This window comes from Etheostoma cragini, chromosome 12 (assembly GCF_013103735.1).
Source record: "Etheostoma cragini isolate CJK2018 chromosome 12, CSU_Ecrag_1.0, whole genome shotgun sequence".
NCBI classification, from domain to species: domain Eukaryota; kingdom Metazoa; phylum Chordata; class Actinopteri; order Perciformes; family Percidae; genus Etheostoma; species Etheostoma cragini.
The window spans coordinates 3,466,017-3,483,449 of NC_048418.1; the positions used below are offsets into that span (position 1 = coordinate 3,466,017).

The 17,433-nt window shown below is 39.7% G+C and overlaps 1 protein-coding gene and 1 long non-coding RNA gene across 6 annotated transcripts in view; one reads left to right on the forward strand and one right to left on the reverse strand.

Moving 5' to 3' along the window:
* Nucleotides 1–16,362, forward strand: part of LOC117954586 (disks large-associated protein 1-like) — an 80,577-nt gene extending 64,215 nt beyond the window's left edge. For 4 of the 5 annotated variants that reach the window (XM_034888500.1, XM_034888501.1, XM_034888502.1 and 1 more), the window contains exons 7-16: nucleotides 782–906; nucleotides 1,949–2,074; nucleotides 2,164–2,322; nucleotides 3,819–3,901; nucleotides 5,789–5,834; nucleotides 7,455–7,736; nucleotides 9,394–9,526; nucleotides 10,251–10,342; nucleotides 11,106–11,258; nucleotides 15,331–16,362. In XM_034888500.1, the coding sequence (XP_034744391.1) occupies nucleotides 782–906; nucleotides 1,949–2,074; nucleotides 2,164–2,322; nucleotides 3,819–3,901; nucleotides 5,789–5,834; nucleotides 7,455–7,736; nucleotides 9,394–9,526; nucleotides 10,251–10,342; nucleotides 11,106–11,258; nucleotides 15,331–15,555 (1,424 nt within the window). In that variant the 3' untranslated portion in view covers nucleotides 15,556–16,362. Of the gene's footprint in view, nucleotides 1–781; nucleotides 907–1,948; nucleotides 2,075–2,163; nucleotides 2,323–3,818; nucleotides 3,902–5,788; nucleotides 5,835–7,454; nucleotides 7,737–9,393; nucleotides 9,527–10,250; nucleotides 10,343–11,105; nucleotides 11,259–13,782; nucleotides 14,142–15,330 lie in introns of those variants that run through there. The other variant, XM_034888503.1, reaches the window with a different exon arrangement.
* On the reverse strand, nucleotides 761–13,055 carry LOC117954678. The gene is made up of 3 exons (XR_004658868.1): nucleotides 12,977–13,055; nucleotides 12,408–12,410; nucleotides 761–773 (listed from the first exon to the last, which is right to left on the reverse strand). It is a non-coding gene; the product is annotated as an uncharacterized LOC117954678 (long non-coding RNA).
* Nucleotides 16,363–17,433: the final 1,071 nt, after the last annotated feature.

Sequence of the window (17,433 nt, forward strand, 5' to 3'; positions counted from 1 at the left end):
GGATTGCGATTGGGTATGTGATCTGCCCAGCAGAGACACATGTGGCTAAATGTAAATAAAAGTGTCCTAATAGGTGGGCCCTTAAAGTCTTGTGGACAAAACCAAACTCTTCACAGTCTCCTCCAGTGGAAACAACAGACAAATTACACAAACTTGTCCTCTGAACACTAACTTGAGCCCTGGACTCAGAATAAAAGCCTGATGCTATACCAACTGAGGCATCCAGGATTCAAATAGATAATTCACGGGAAAGGATCATCCATATTTCAAATGCGGATTGAGCCAGTGAAAACCATACAAATAAGCTTTTGTCTGTTAACACCACCTTCCGGGCAACAGTCTATCCAGTTGGATGAATGTCACATTTCTTTAGGCACCTAATTAAAATAAGTCAAGCATGTTTTTCAATCTGCAGAACACAGCAGCTTTCATTTGCAGTATATTTGCGCATTTTGTATTCATGTTTATTTAATGTTGTGTATCTTAGGCTCTAAGTTTGTGAGCTCAGGGACAGCCTTCCCTGATCTGATCAGATTCCAAAGCATCACATGAGCAGAGTCACACCATCAAACTAAAACCTTGTTAAACCTCGTTTAGTTCAGTGCTGATGAGATCAAACTAGGAATTAAAGATCACAGTGGGGCTAGAGTCAGATTGAATTCTCCTGTATACAATCTTCCAACTAACTGAATATGAGCAGTTAGCGCTGTGTCTGCAACTTATACAGTTTAGAATGTTAACACATATTATCCCCATGACCTGTCTTTATCATTCTTTGCAGTTTCATCTTGCATCACCACCTATAAGAAAACCCCTCCACCAGTGCCGCCCCGAACTTCAACCTGCTCCACAGCCTCCAAGCCCTACATCTCCATCACAGCCCAGAGCAGCACCGAGTCTGCACAGGTACTGCACAAGGCTCTTACGTTAACCTACCCCTACAGAACATCAGCACTTCTATCATCGTAATAATGTACATTATGGATAAGGGTTAAACTACCCTAAGGTTCTTTGTAGTTTAGGTTGTTTAGACAGGAAAGAAGAACACCTCTTTAACTCTAAAGGTACAAAAACCTGTAACACATGCTTGAAAATACTCCAAGAAAATGTTTCCAAGAAAACCACCATGAGGAAACTGAACATACGCATGTTCTAAATTTTTTGATTGGGTGAGCTAGACACGTTTGCGTGGGCTTAGCCTGCCCCTAGCTTCTGCCTGCCTTGCTTCTCAATGTGTTTTGTACCCCAGATGTGATGCAGCTCAACCCAACAACAATATCACAGTATCAGCTCCTTACATTAATGAACTTTATTTAGCTCATTCCTTCAACCAAAGCTGCTCAGAATAAGTGCTTTCAACCAATGTGGGCACAACCTAAAAAGGGCAAAAATCACGCAACATACATGGACTCAAAGATGTTGATCTTGTTCAAGAGCTAAATTCAGAAACAATAGAAGATAGAGATATAGTTTCTATTTTTATTGTTTGTATGGGCCAAGGTGAAGTCTTAATAGATTTTGTCCACGGTGGAAGATGTGTTACGTTTCTGCTGCCTCGATGTCAATGAGGAGTATTTCCACCATTGTGGAGCCTGGACAGCCAACAGTTGGGACTTAGTAGAGCGGTAGCCCGGCCCACTTCGTGTTGAAGGAGTATGAAGCCGATTGGCAGGAGCAAAGCGTAGGAGATGCTCTTTGCTTTTTGGTTTGATCATGTCCTGGATGTAGGATGGGCCTGATCCATTCACAGTCCACGTGACATGTACCAGTGTCTTGAATAGGATTCATGCAGCCCCAAAGGCCAGTTCAGGAGGTAGGGAGCGGGGTAGAGTGCCCAGCTCCTGATTTTTTTTTCTTCTCAAATTTAAATTTCATAAATGATACTATGTGATATTAGTTGTGATATTAACACTGTAAGCAATGCTCCATGTTTTCTAAAACCAACCAGGATGCATACATGGAAGAAGAAGGACCCAGAGGTGACATGACCATCCAGTCAGGGCTCAGTAACTCAACAGAAAGCATTGACAGCATGAAGGCCCTGACAGCTGCAATAGAAGCTGCAAATGCGCAGGTTAGTGCTTTGGACTTTTAATGTACAAAATTGTACAAAATTGCTTTTGTGAATATTGTATTTACACATTTGTCATTATTTCTATGTAGGTTCATGGACCAGCCAGTCAGCATGTCAGTAACAGTACCATGACAGTCAGCACCCCCACCCCCTCAATCCTGAGCAGGGGGCCAGTTGTTGAAAACCACCGGGATGTATACAGGAAAGAAGCACTCAGGAAGGGCAAATGTCTTTCCATAGGCATCCAGGTATGTATGAGACAGCAGTGGCGGAGGAGAGACATGGAGGAGGAGGAGGCCAGAGGACACAATGGGCTTCATTTACATAAACATTAAATAGAGCCTGTATATCTGTGTTTCTGCAGATATACACATACTGTATCTTCTCACAACTCACTATTACCTCCCCAAACCATAAGTATTAGTCAGAGCACTGATTTCACATACAGTTAGAGGCTGTGTTGACATGAATTAGGAAATGAAGTCCTTCTTATGATCTTATCGATGTGATTGTTGTGATTTGATTCAGATTGGTCAATCATGGCATTCTACGGTCTGTTATTTCTACAACTGACTGTCACTAAGTATAACAGACCAAAGACATGGACGGAGACTCTGTTGACCATTTTTACATCAATTCAATCCTTTCTTAAGCTATATTACTACTCATACTGAGCTCATGCCGCTGAGCAGTGGATCACAAAGGGAGAAAGAGGGAGGAGGAAACGGAGATCGCTAACAGCGCTAATAGCATCAGTGCAATTACAGAGCATTAGTTAGCTCCATGTTTGGCTCACTCGCTACAGCAACCTGGTTTCTGCCGGAATCAGCGGTAAAGCTAACAGTCACAACTGGGACGCATGCATCATCAGCGGGTAACCTCTGTAGGAAAAGCCATATTAAGAGCTGTGTTATAAGCCTTGTAATAAGCAGGGTAATGAGAGGAAGCCGCTTAATATTGCACATCAGAACCCCTTTCCTGCTCATTCAAACCTTCATCGCTTTACATTTTTTCAAACTCTTCTCCAATGAAAGTAGCTTCACCAGCTCCAAAAGTCTCCACAGGTCCCTAGAGGATGTCATATGTGTGTTTTCATGTTGATGGAGTCATCTTGTATACTTTGCATACAGCTCATTGGTTGTCAGGTGAATGCCTACTACACGACACAATAGGAAAGGGAGAGAGAGAGAGACCCCGTGCTGCTGGCCGAACAGGGTTTCTGCGGGGGTCTTAAAAAGTATAATAAAGTCTAAAAGTTCAAAATCAAAATTTAAGGCCTTAAAAAGTCTGGATTCACAAAAGTATTGGGTTGTAGTTCTAAAGAACATTTTTCTATGTCCATGTAACGCTACCACTAATGCACATTGACATTTTTTCGGTTTATTCCGTGGCTGTTTTAATAATTTGATTTACTTTTGTGGCTTTGCATTTCGTTTTTTTTTATGACGTGATATACGTCTTAAATTTCATTATAAAGGTCTTAAATTTGACTTGTTGAAACCTGCAGAAATCCTGCAGAAGAGCCCTGGACTGTGATAACTTTGAGCCACATGCATGGAAATCAATTCCAGTATAATATATCTAGCTTTTGCCCTGATGGTCTGAAGTCGCATAATTTGTTGTTAGTTGCTTTTTTGCAATAAAGTCGCTAAGAGGGTCTGAAAAGTTGTTAACTAGCAAGAAAGTTGCCAAGTTGGCAACGCAAACTACATTATCCCTAACTTATCCCGCCTGTCTCCTGTAGGTTGATGGACCAGAAGAGGTTCCAGATCCAGAGGACCCATCCAAGTTCACCTCAGTAGGGGTGCAAGTAGAGGATGACAGAGGGTGAGGCACATATTTTTATTTAATTCTCTTTAGTTGACTTTTTACTCAGTATAGACTTGACCATTTAACATCCACAGTACATATGAGCAATTTTGTTTCAGAGCCAGCAAGGACAAGTTATTTCTGAATATAGTCTTCAAAGCAATAGTTAAGTGCATATATACAATCTGAAATCTAAGAATAAGTACTCCCTGTTAATACTGGCCATTAAAAGGTCCTTCTCTAATGTGCCTCCAATGTAAGTGATGGGAGACAAATCCCCAGGAGGAACTAAGCTATTAAATTATTTAAATCAGTAGCAGGTGTCCAGTACCAAGTATCGAGTATGACATTAGCCAAGATGCACTTCTTCACACTTCACACCGACATAGTTTGAAGAGTGAATGTTGGCCGTCATGTTTTCCTTGTGTTTGTGTGCTTTTCCATCAACACAAATACTCTGAATTGCTTGTAAGTAAAGGTGGTGAATGATTAAAATGTAAGCGCTACACTGGCAACCGGTTCAAGGTGTTTCCCTGACCAGTTCATGCCATGCATATAGGATGGATGCATAAATTAACATAAGAACAGGGTAGAAAATGGAAGACCTTGGGCCCTCATGTAGCTCAGTTGGTAGTGCGAGCGCCCATATAGAGGTTTGGATCCAGAGCTTGTTTTGCAGCTCAAGTCGTACAGTTAAGCTGGATTTTTCCTTCCAAACTGTGTTAGGGGATGCCGTACCAACAGATTTATAACCAAATGTTAACCCATCTAGAGTGCTGAGGTGATATCAACAAGCGCTTAACAATTTCTATACCTAAACCTATGCTATCAGGAACTACAGTGGGACTCCTGTTAACCCCTTGTTTCGACTATACATTTCTAGCTTTACCATAACATCAATCTTCAAAGATTAGCATTTTTGTTGCCAGTTTTGTCCATTGTTACTTTTGGCAAAAACAAAAGCTTACTCTGAGACTGAAGACAAAGTAAAACTATGTACAAAAATGTTGATAGCCACAGTACAAGCATATGGTCTTACATACTAAATAAGAAAGTAAAGTTTTATTTTTTGATAGCACCTTTTAAATTCTAGGTTAAAAAGTGCTTTATATAAGCTAAAAAGGCATAACTACTCAAAATAGAGCATATGGCTCAAGCACAAAAACATTTAGTGAAGAGTTAGTTCTTCAGCTGAGACCTAAAACACCCAAGAGAGTTTGCTGACCGGAGTCCCAGGGGGAGACTGTTCCACAGCCTGGAACCCAGGCAGTACATTTACTGCTATATTTTGCACTGGTGAACACACTGTAAAACCAGATCACTGAGTAAAATATCAAAATCTCTGGCCCTAATTTAATTCTTTTAGTTAGTCACAAGTTTTTTGCAGGGTAATCTGATTAGATTCTGTCTTCACTCATTGAAGTCATGGTACATGAGACGTATTTCCTTCAGACTAGAAGGGTAAATTTACACAGCTAGCTAGACTATCTTTCCAATCTGAGTTTTCTCTTGCACGACTATTTTGCAGCACATCTGTGCGGAGCTTAGCGCTGCCCATGACGATTGGGACTGGTTTAGAGAAATGCCAATAAACCAAAGCACATTTTTCTCCCATCCTAAAACACTGTGTGGACTAGCCAGACCCTCCTCTGCTTCGTAGCGTGTGGATGGTCTGGCAAGGCGAGACTACTGATACCATAACCCTGAAATCAAAATTTGATATAGTGTCCATAAAATCATGTGTTCACCAATGTTCTTCATTTGCTGTGAGTCTGGGTCAAAGTGCTAGCTAATGGCATGGTGGCAATAGTATTTTATCAGAATACAGCATAGAAAGTATGCTACACATGACATGAAACAATCTTGGTGCCTAGTATTTTCTGTATGTCTACCTCTTGTTGTCAGGTATCGGCGGTTCCAGCGCTCCAACAGTGTGACAGCAGCTGTACAGGTAAGCTTCCACCACTGCTCTTTAGTTGTCGAGATACTCAGCTCAAATCATTACCCGCTCCAAGGTACTTCGGAAATCTACAGCCACTAGCCAGTTACACATTTCATAACATTCTCTATGGATACATTACAGTTTAAAGGATTGTACAGCCTTGGCAAAGGTGAATATCGTCCCAGTAGAATACTGAAAGTAGTTTCAGGAATGCTTCACTTTTGTGTCTTCTTATTTTTGAGAGTTATGGGTACTTTCATATCATTTAGTGTTTGAAGGATGAGGGTTTCATTCAAGTCCCTGATAGCTACATACTCAAAGATGACATTTTCTTTCTAGAGAGACAGTGCATATTTCCCACATGTAAAAACGCTTTCAACTATCTACTGAACCCAGAAATCAGAACATTTCCTTGTAAAGCTTCCAGACTGTGTTTATGAGCTATGGTGTTTAGGGGGCCAAAATTTGGGTTCGACCTAAAATAACTCAATACCTGAACATGATGCACAAAAATACTTTTTCAAACTAAATGGACCTGAAGATATTAGACCCTCAAAATTATGTAGACTCAAACAGACCCAAGTAGAGGAACACAATAATCTAGTATGGATAAAAAATAATGGATAATGGACAATGTGTGCATTATCAGGGGTTAATGGACAACGGGCGGTTCTGGCCCTCTGCCTGAGGCCATGACCTGGACACCTTGAAGGTCATTAACCCACTCATACCATGTTTAATTGCCAAACAACATTTTGTAGGACCATTCATTTAAATTAATAAACAATAAATCTGTTTCCTTGGTAACACCTGAGGGTCAGACTTGTACCTTGAACAATAATTACCATCCCATAAGGTTTCTCTATGAAATGGAAACGTTCAATTCTCCAGTAAATAGGACAAACCTTAGATAACTACCTGGCAAACAGAGCTGTTACTAGTCTGCTTAGCTTGTATAATTAACTCATGGCTCAGACGGCTACAACGATATGCTAGAGAGTAAATATAATTTGACAGTATGTTTAACAACAAAACAAGCGAGCTATCCATCTATGCCATTTTCCTAAATTTAACGTCCGACTTTCACAAACGAATAATACGCAATGTGAACTGTCAAATGCAGCCTCAAATAGTGAATGGAATGTGAGATTAGATTTGATTAAGTTTTATTTGACATAGAAATAACAGTAGATGATTTAGATGCATTGCTTAAGTGTTTTAGCTCAATTAGCAATTGAGCTAAATTTGCTAATTTTCAACACCAAAAACAGAAAATAATGGTTTGATTAACAGTGCTTATAATCAAAGTGATAAAGATGAAAGATGATCTCTAAATGTGAAACAAACAAAATGTAGAGGGGCAGGGTAGTTTACTCTTGAAGCTTTTGTATTAGCGTCATCCTGTGCTTTGTGAGGACGAGGCAATGGAGGACTACACTTAGTGTTGTTTTTTTCCCCCGGAACTGTACTATAGTACATTACTATGTGTACTATATCATTTTGATATCACACAATAGACAACCTGCAGCCAGCCTGCAGCCAATCACAATTATTTATTATTATTATTATTATAACAACAGTATTTGCCCAAACCATGGTATAATGAAATGTGTTCATTATTCCATCTAGGCAGATATGGACATGCCAGACCTGCTGGATACCCCTTTAGACTCCCCGGACACTGACATGGAAGTCCTGTCATCTGGTGCCATCTCTCGACAATACTCCCGCGATGCTGCCACCTCTACGGTCAGCATCCAAGGCTCAGGGAACCACTACCACGCCTGTGCCTCCGATGACTTCGACGATGTGGGCTTTGACCCGTCCATCCTCCCCCCTCCAGACCCCTGGATAGACAGTGTAACAGAAGACTCACTTGATGTCAACTTCAACAGCTCTGCTATTCTGGAGGTTTGTGGGAGCGTATTCAGTGATATATATAAGAACAGGTCCAGGGACGTCAAGACATGAACACATAATCAACAATATTCATTTCTCACAAATGCAGTTGTCATGCCAGAAATACTGTTATCACTCACTAATTAACTCCAGTCATTTGCTACTGTATCATGTTTCAAATGCTACGGTTATAGCAACACTAATGAATGTTTTCATATTAATAATGGGGGGGAAATCCCTAGCAGTAACAGGTTCATATAACCGTTTGCCAAGTACTGTTGTTGTCACTCGCTCATAGTTGGCAATAGTTAGTGGAAGATAGTAACTGCAGTCTCCATGAACAACGTGGATTATCTTTTACAGCACAAATTTGAAAGTCTGCCTATTGATGACAAAATTGAGATTAAACAATTGTTTGAATCTACAAAAGGGGGCCCTGCAGAAAACCTTTGGGAGCCACTGCGTCACATCATTGTAAATGAGGAAATGCAGTGGTGTATTTCAAATCAGTCTACACTTAAACTGTATTAAAATGCAACAGTAATATAAAATTGAAAAAAATGAATGCTTGATGTGGTTTGTGATGGATAATACAACTCAAACGAGTTTCTTGAGTCTACTAATTGACTTTCATACCTTTACAGAAATTAATGGAGGCCTGGAACAGTAGAAAAAACATATCCAAACATGTAAGATTGTATTTAATGCATTTGGAAATGGTCGACAATGGTCATAACCATGATCCTTTAAATCAGAGATCTTCAACAAGGGGCCTGGGACCCATAGGGGGGTCCTCAAAGTTGCTGCAATGGGGCCACCAAATTATTGTTCGATGGTTTAAAAAAAAAAAAAAAAAAAAGAGTCTGGCAATATTTATTGTTTATTATTGTTCAGAGCCTTCAGTCCTATTATCATTATTATTATTATTTTTTATTATTAGTGGCAGTAGTAGTAGTAGTAATAGTAGTTAGTAGTATTAAAAAAACATTTTTTTTAATGCACACAACACTAATCATAGAACATTACTGTACTATAGCTAAGGTAGTCATAAGGACATCCACAGATTAAATGAAGTTAAAGATTGACTGTGCCACAGTTAACATAAAAGCACGATGTATAAACAAACGAATATGCCAACAGTTGTTATTTTAAAAGCTTAGTATGTATGCACCTTTAAAAGGTATGTGTTGAGGCTTTAGGCCGCCCTAAACATTATTGTATTGTAGGCCTGTAATGTTGTGTAACTACATTTTGTACAATGTATGCAGTAAGGGGTCCCTGCTCCGTCTCTCTTTTAGCTTTAAGGGGTCCTTGGCCTAAAAAAACGTTGAAGACCCCTGCTTTAAATAGTTAAATGATGTACTATTAATGTGTTTAAAGTAGATTAAATATTGCAATAAAAAACAAGACTCAGAAGATTACAAAGATGCAATAATTTTTTCTTGAAATTATATTTTATGTTAAGTTATAGTAAGTTAGTTATCAGCCATTCCAGGATTTTTTATCTTGCAATATTAATTGATAACAGGCAACAAAATGTTAACTCTCAACATGTATAAGCTTCATGATCTTTTCACATCACTTGGTTTGTTACATGATAGTGAGTATACAAATTGTCTGTGCAGCTGTGTCTCTACATGTTGTGAACGTCTGAATGTTTGAATGGCAGGCGGTGCAGCGGTCGGTGTGTCACAGAGATGGACGCTGGTTTCTGAAGCTGCTGCAGGCCGAGACTGACCGCATGGAGGGCTGGTGTCAACAGATGGAGCTCGACCAACGGGACAATGACCTGCCTGAAGAGAGTAAGTCTTTGTGTGGTTGTTGTCCATTGTGCTTAGGTTCCAAGTGTGTATGTTACAACATAGGAAAGGCCTTATTTTAATAAGAGAGACAGCCATGTTTGTACAGTAGCCCAGAAAGGACAAACCAAACACTTGTTCTAGAGAGGGCCTTTGACATTTGTTACTTTACCTGAAGGACACCGCGCTGGGGCTAAGGGAAGAGGTATCGGTTGGTTGCAAACTGCAACCTTGCCACTAGATGCCACTATCTCCTATTCTCTGGTCTTTTAAAATGAGTTTTGAAGTGCTCATATTATGCTGTTCGGCTTTTCCCTTTCCTTTATTGTGTTATATATCTTTTTTGTGCATGTTATAGGTTTACAAAGGGAAAAAGCCCAAAGTCCACCCCAAAAGGACTTACCATCTCCAACAGAAAACACTGTTCACCAACTGCTCCAAACAGCTCTACTGTAGTCCAGCCTTTACTTCTGTGACAAAAGCTCATCACTTTGTAACACAGGTTGTAATGCTCGCCTAGCTGCTAGCGTGGCACGCCCTCATACTCTGCTTCTGACTGGCTAGTAGTGCTGACCGACAACGCTCCCAAAAGTCGTAGTTCATGTACTTTATATCGGCACATGGAAGCGTTAAAATGTGTTTTGACTGGCTGTTGTACATTTTCTCAAGAACAGATGGATGTTCTGTAGTTTAATCTCTTTCTAAAACTCTGTGTCTGTCCTTGCAGTCCTCGGCAAGATAAGGAGTGCTATAGGAAGCGCTCAGCTTCTGATGTCCCAGAAGTTTCAACAGTTCAGGGAGCTGTGTGAGGAAAATCTGGTGAGTGTGAAACACTCACACTGACAGTAGCATGCAGTCAATAATTTACACCTTTCACTTTTGGCTAATAGACTTTTGAAAAAACTAAGATTTGATTTATTAACAAATTAATTACTTTTGATGTTCTTCATCCAGTCGTTTCGTTCCTGCTTTTGCTTCTCAGTTCCACTTCAACATGTTAACATGCTTTAATGTTTAAAAATCCCTCTATTTTTCTCATACCGTCTGTCTGAATATACCTGTATTCACCCTCTGTCTGAAACACTCAGTTTTAGCACTTGTGTCTTTAAGCCCCCCTTTTAAGCCCAGTCTGCTCTGATTGGTCAGTGTTTCCAGGTCTTTCACATCTGCGATCTCTGTGAGTCTCTGCATCATCATTGAAGCCAGGGAATGACTGCAACAACACTGTGGCAGCTATTTATACATTTTTATTTGATATATTATATATAGTTGTCATGTTTCCTAAACCCAACTGTCACTTTCTTGTCCCGGGTGTTACAGAAACATACCTTTTTTAACACAATCTTTTCCTTAACCTTACTATATCAAAAGTGACGGCATTAGTCCCGACCCAACGCGTTTAGATAAAGTGTGTTTAGATATGACGCTAAAGGAGACTTTTAGCGTCAATAACAACGCCAAAGGCACCTGGCCAGAGTGAGAATGTGTTGCCTAATGTGTATTTTCATTCATTTCCTCTTCCCCAGCTTTCAACTTTGAAACTATTTCTTCTCCACCTTCTCCTCCTTTTCTCCTGTCGTAGAACCCCAACGCCCACCCTCGTCCTGTGGCCTCAGACCTGGCAGGTTTTTGGGATATGCTTCAGCTGTCCATTGAGAACATAAGCCTCAAGTTTGATGAGCTTCACCAGCTCAGAGCCAACAACTGGAGACCCCTGGATCCCCCTGAGAGAAAGGTACACACACACACACACACACACTCACACACACACACACACAAGCTTCCAGTATGCTGACTGGTTGATCTTAATCTGATAGAGGGCTTAATGTTCTTTCTCTTTCATGGCTATTATGAATGTGAGTAATTATATAAATGTCTCTTTTGGCAACAAATTACTTTTGTTTATGGTACTCAAAGGGATATTTTACTGCTCTGCTGTTCCGATGTTAAATCACAGCTTTTTTCCAAATCTAATTTACTCTACAACTAAACAGTCTTGTTTTTCGTCTAACTTCTGTACTTGAAATGCTTTGGAGTCAATTTAGATAGGGTGAACACCCAATGGAAACACAAATTGTGTTAGCCAGGTAATTATTCATCAGGCTCTACAGAAATTGTTCCTGATCAGACTTATGCAATTGGTTTCAGAATCACAAAGAACTGCACAGTGAAGGCTACTATAACAGCATGGAAAGTTCCTTTTTTAAACCCCTAAACACTTTGAGATTTTGGAGTCTTTAACGCTCTTTGAGACATGCCTTCTATTAAGTTTTCTGATTATCTAATTTATTGTCACATGGTATGTCTGAACTGCTTTACATACACAATGTGAGCTTAACATCCTGTCATTCAGGGCTTGTATTGTACGCTATTATAAAGCAAGCATCAGAGTTCGCTCTCTATGGATGTTCAAAAACATTTAAATGATGGGAAAATGTATCACTGGGTTCACTACGAGAAGAGTGCACAACATTGTCGTTAACAAAAGCTAAACATTTTTGAATCACCTTTCCATCTCTCTTGCTCTCTCTCTCTGTCTCTCGTGCTCTCTCTCTCTCAGACACACACTAGGCTCCAAATATTGCACAAGCGTTGTGACTCTTTCAGTAAATGTTCTCTCATGTCTGAGTGAAGCTGTAAGGAACATTATATGTGTCTGAATGTCAAAAAGCTACCACTTTGACAGATAGATTCATCTAATAATGTTACATACAGTATTACATGTCTGAAAGGGGCTTTAGATTCAAGTTAGCAACAATGAGGTAACCAAAGTTTTGTAATTCATCCACTTCTGATTTAAAGCTTTCAAAACCCATAACAACCTGCATCACAAGTGTCACACATTTCAAACTAAGTTCTCACAGTTTAACGTGGCTCCTGCTACAACCTATGTCTGCAAACCACAAATGACAATACAGCTTGAAATGACAGAGTACATTAACTGACGCCACATTGTATTCATCCATAGACATGTACTGTGCAGTGGATGTAGATACCACACTGGTATGAAAAGCATTGGCAGCTTTAGCGCCATACTGTAGCTGGCTTTTTGTTGTATTTTGCAAAGCTTTTGATGATGCGAGTGGGTGTTTCTGCTTACCTCCATTTTTACTTTATTTCATTTACATTGTGGATGATTGATGACCAGCCATTTGTTACACAGTCTGACATGCACAGAGTTCATGGTGTGATGCTTAGTTGGAGACTAAGATTTTCTCACACCAACTCACACATTGTATCATGACATGATCCTGTAGGACTGTTGTTATAAGATGCCAGATTGTGTTGGGGCTTTTACATCAATAAAAAATATGTCATATCAAGGAGAACTTTCCAAGCTCCACTGGTTTAATCTGCAAGAATCATAATTTTTACAGTAACACTCTTTATTAGCTCATAATCTGAGGTTAAATCACACCTGAGGTTCCTGGATGGAAGCCTTCTACCTTTTACCTTGGTAATGTGTTAGAAAGCTGCACACATCTTTTGCGTTTGTGGGTCATAATTGACCCGTGATTTAACTCAGCCCAAATGATATTGAATTATTGTTTTTCACATCATAGCCAATTTATTATGGGTGTGTGCTGTGGTTGGATTCAATTTGATCCACAAAGCAACACACAATTTATGCAACAGCCGATAATCTATTCCAGGTCACACTTTTTTATTAGAAACATTTCTAATTTACTAAAATTGTAACAGAATCTTTTGTTGTGATAGAATACCTTTTTCTGATGATATCATGAAGCCTTGTTCCAACTAAAGAAAGTAAATTGAACTTTTTACTTATTTGAACTGAAGTAAAAACGGGTCTAATTTGACCCTAACACAATAAACGGGTTAAAAGGGGATTTTTGTGGTGAATTCATGTGGCAAAAGAACAAACAATCAGTGGGGAAAAGTTTAGCCTTACTTCAAAATAGCTTCTCTCTTGGCAAATGAACAATCTATACATACACACACATGACAGTCACAGAAAGAAAGCCTTTCTTTAATCGGGAAGTATCACTCAACTTTTCTCTTATGGTGCAGAGTGCATGGTTGTCTGACTTGGTCTCTGTGGTGATACAGATACTCTTCCTTCTGCGTATCTTTAGGTGCATCTGTGAATCTCTCTCAGATGTCTTCTGCCTGGCTTGTTTTCTCTCTTTCAGCAGTGTATGTTGTGGTTTTGCATCAATGTTAATACTGACTCTGCTAGCTTCCTCATTTGCTCTCATTATTGTCTTTTCCTTTCTTGTGTTTTTTTGTGTTGACAGTGAAGGCGCTTGCAAACAGCCACGCATCAATCAGCATAACTGCAATGCCAACAACACCACGGGGCCTTGACACCTCTGGGCCTCCGTAGATCCATCATATCTGTCTTTCCATCCATCTATCCATGCTTCCTTCTGCCCCTCCTTCCTTCCCTCTGCCGCCTGCACCCGCCTGCGTGGCTTTTTGTTGTTTGTGTTATAGCTGCCATTGTGAAGATAGATGGAGCGCGGCGAGTGTAGCTAATATTTCTTCTCCACAAATACACCTTACAGCACACTGTTAGATACAATTCAAAAGACATGCATAAACTCTAGCCCTAAAACACCAAAAACCAAAAAGGGAATTAGGAGGCAAATAAAAACTATTAAAACACCAATAAAAAGAGAAATACGCCAACAAGAAACAAATGCAACTAGATCAGAAAAGTCTAACTTATTAACCCAATTCAGCATATTCATATGTTTGGGAAGCCTTTGTCTTTCCCTACTGGGAAGATGAAAATGGCTACTGCCTTTTGTTAGGATGCAGTCCAGCCCAGTCCTGGTAATGTGTGCTGTACTGGACTATGGAAATTTAGCATTGGTCTTAAGTCCATTTTAAAGTGAGCTCAGATGCATGTGGACAAAAGCTCAGCTCAGTGCAGAATAGGATTTCAAAACCAGCAATAAATAAGGCAATACAATAAATAGAGAATTTTACAGGGTGCAAAGGTAGGGAAGCTAAATCAGAGCAGCTACTGTAATCCAGTCTCTTGTCTCTCAAGAGGAACTTGCCTTAGTACAATGTTGTCATAACTGGTAGAAATGATGGGCAAAACTATAAAAAATAATAATAATACTGAATATACTAATCTTTATTTATCGAGCTCTTTTCAAAAACCACGTTACAAAGTGCTTCACAAAACAGCAAGTAGAAAACATAATGCAACTGAATTGTCCTTAAGGGCATTTGTGGTGTCTGTAGAAAGAGAGGGCATAATGTCGTCTCCATAGCAGTGAAACTGGTGCCATGTTTTATGATGAACAAAATAAAATAGGCGCAGGAACAGACCTTGCCAGAGGATACTCTTGCAAGCACTTAATTATATACTTATATATTATAATGTTACAATACTGTACTACCTAGCTTGCATGCCTATGAAAGCCTCAGACTATACAAGGTTATGTCCCCATACAGATTTGCTGTTTAGTAAAGTTTGTTTTATAGTAAAGAAAAATGGTTTTGTAATAGAGAAATGGAACAATGTGTGAATCAACACATGTAGGGAATAAGTATATAGCTGCAGTTTTACAGAAATGGTGTGTAATGCACTAAAAAAGGGGAAGGATGATGAAAAAGGAATTATACAAAATGTATTGTTTCTGACCTCTTATTTACTTACACTTTTACACATATGTAAAGTGCAAAGACGTAGGTACATTAAACCAAAATCCACTAAACAAGCATTACAGATAGCACTTACAATGGGCATAAAAGGCACACTCACACACAGATACATGTCTTTTTCCTGAAATGTTCTCCCCTCCTCCCTTACCGTCCTCTCCCACCAGGAGAGGCGGCTCCCACCTCCAGTGCCAAAAAAGCCTCCCAAGGGCCCCCACCACCACCCCCCTCTTGCCAGAGACCGCTCGCTGGAGAGCTCAGAAAAACAGCGGCAAGAGGCCAGGAAGCGCCTGTTGGCCGCCAAGAGAGCTGCATCCGTACGTCAGAACTCAGCTACGGAGAGCGCTGACAGCATCGAGATTTACATCCCCGAGGCTCAGACAAGGCTATGAAGACACTACCAGGGACACATACACAGGGTTGACATGCAGTACACACGTAACACACACAACACAAACACAAAAATGAATGGTTGTCCACACCAAGGTACAGGGGTGTAACCGAATATGAACACTTTATTCAGATATCCCCATGCGCTGTGAACAGATATGGAAAACAATTTCCTACATCATACACAACTTGCTACAGTTAGCATAATCCAATCTTTACCATAGTGTTTGTATTTCTGATATTAAAAAAGGCACTCCTCATATTTTATTTTATGTGAATTTTGGCCTGTTTCTTTGTCAACAGTTTTCTCAATTTTCATCATAGACATATTTTAAACCAACTTTCAAATTCATCTGAGCCTAACTCCCATTTTAAAAAACACCGTCCGTTTCAAAAAAAAGAAATTCTGGTAATATGGCCTAATGCAATTCAACTTGTTTTTTTACCACAAAAACTCAACATTGACCTTTTCCAAGATACGGACATTGGCTTTGCGTTACACCCCTACCAGCCTATGTGCATTTGACTTTCAAGACCCTAGACACTGTACCCTTCAGTGGGGAGCATCAGTTGGCCATGGTCCAAGAGCTGCCCAAGAGCTGTCCAAACCTCTAACGCACCAAGACTTCTACAGTGTAGACCCATTATTTAGACACATGCAGATATTCAAATACACGTTTCTAACTTCTAATATTGAGGCCAACTGTCACTCTTTATAAAGCTGCAACTGCAGCTACGTATGTTACAGTGGTTCTCCCTGGTGTGTGTAATCCACCCTAAATTGAGCTAAATTAAAATACAAATTATTTTTAAAAAGTGTAATAACTGGGAGGACTCATTGTCCATCTGCTGAGAAAGATCCTAAAATGATGTCATCACAGTGCAAAGGCTCCTCAAATTATCAGTCATTGTATCAAACCCGTTTTTTCATTCATAGTGTTGTTTGAGAGATGACAGGGAGGCAGCGGTGTGCAGCCAGAGGAGGCTATGATGTCAGGCTTTCAATATGTCCTCAAACCCAAACCACAGAATATGTTTATGCCAATGACTCATAAAACAACATATATGACCGTTTTATTTAATGCTGTGAAACAGCTGCATGGTGGCCATTTTGAATATGTGACCAAATCTCGTGATCAAAACATGTGACCGTGGTGGCATTTTTAATCGACTGACCATTCTATATCATGTAATGATTGCAGTTTTTGCATAGTTAATGGTTTTAAATGGAACACTGAAGTTAAGGTTAGTAAAAGATCAGGGATTGGCCTAAAAAGAGTCACGTAAAATCAGGACGTAGCTACATTACGCTCTTAGGTCCATAAAAGTCAGTCCATTTAAAAACATGTAACTATTGGTTTCACATGAGATACCGGTCTACTGAGTGAAAGACCTTTATTGTTTGACCTTTCCACCACCCTAACCTTTCTCCTAGAACAGAGGTCGTCCCTCTCCTACCTCACTAATTACTACTGTTACTAAAGATCACTGCGAAACAGTAAATGTCAGTAGAGGTTGTTGTAAGCAGCTTGCATAGTCAACCTATACAGTTGTTTTCTGGGTGAGGACGGTCTACAGGCATTTCACCTCGCCTTGCAGTGTAAAGGTTTTAGACAGGACAGAATGACATGTCTTACAATGTCTTACAAGTCGTTTTGATTTGGGACACATGCTCATTTATAAGATAAGAAGATAAGAGGAACATTTTATTTTTAACCATTGGTGTTTACAGGCTTTTTCAACGTAAAATAAAGCCACACTTTAGAGTGCCCTTTACTATGCTCCTAGCTGCAACACGAGCAAGCAAAAGCTTGGAAGTACAATGACCGCTATGTGTTGAATTTGGAACCAATGACTGGATTTTAAACCAATTTTAAAAA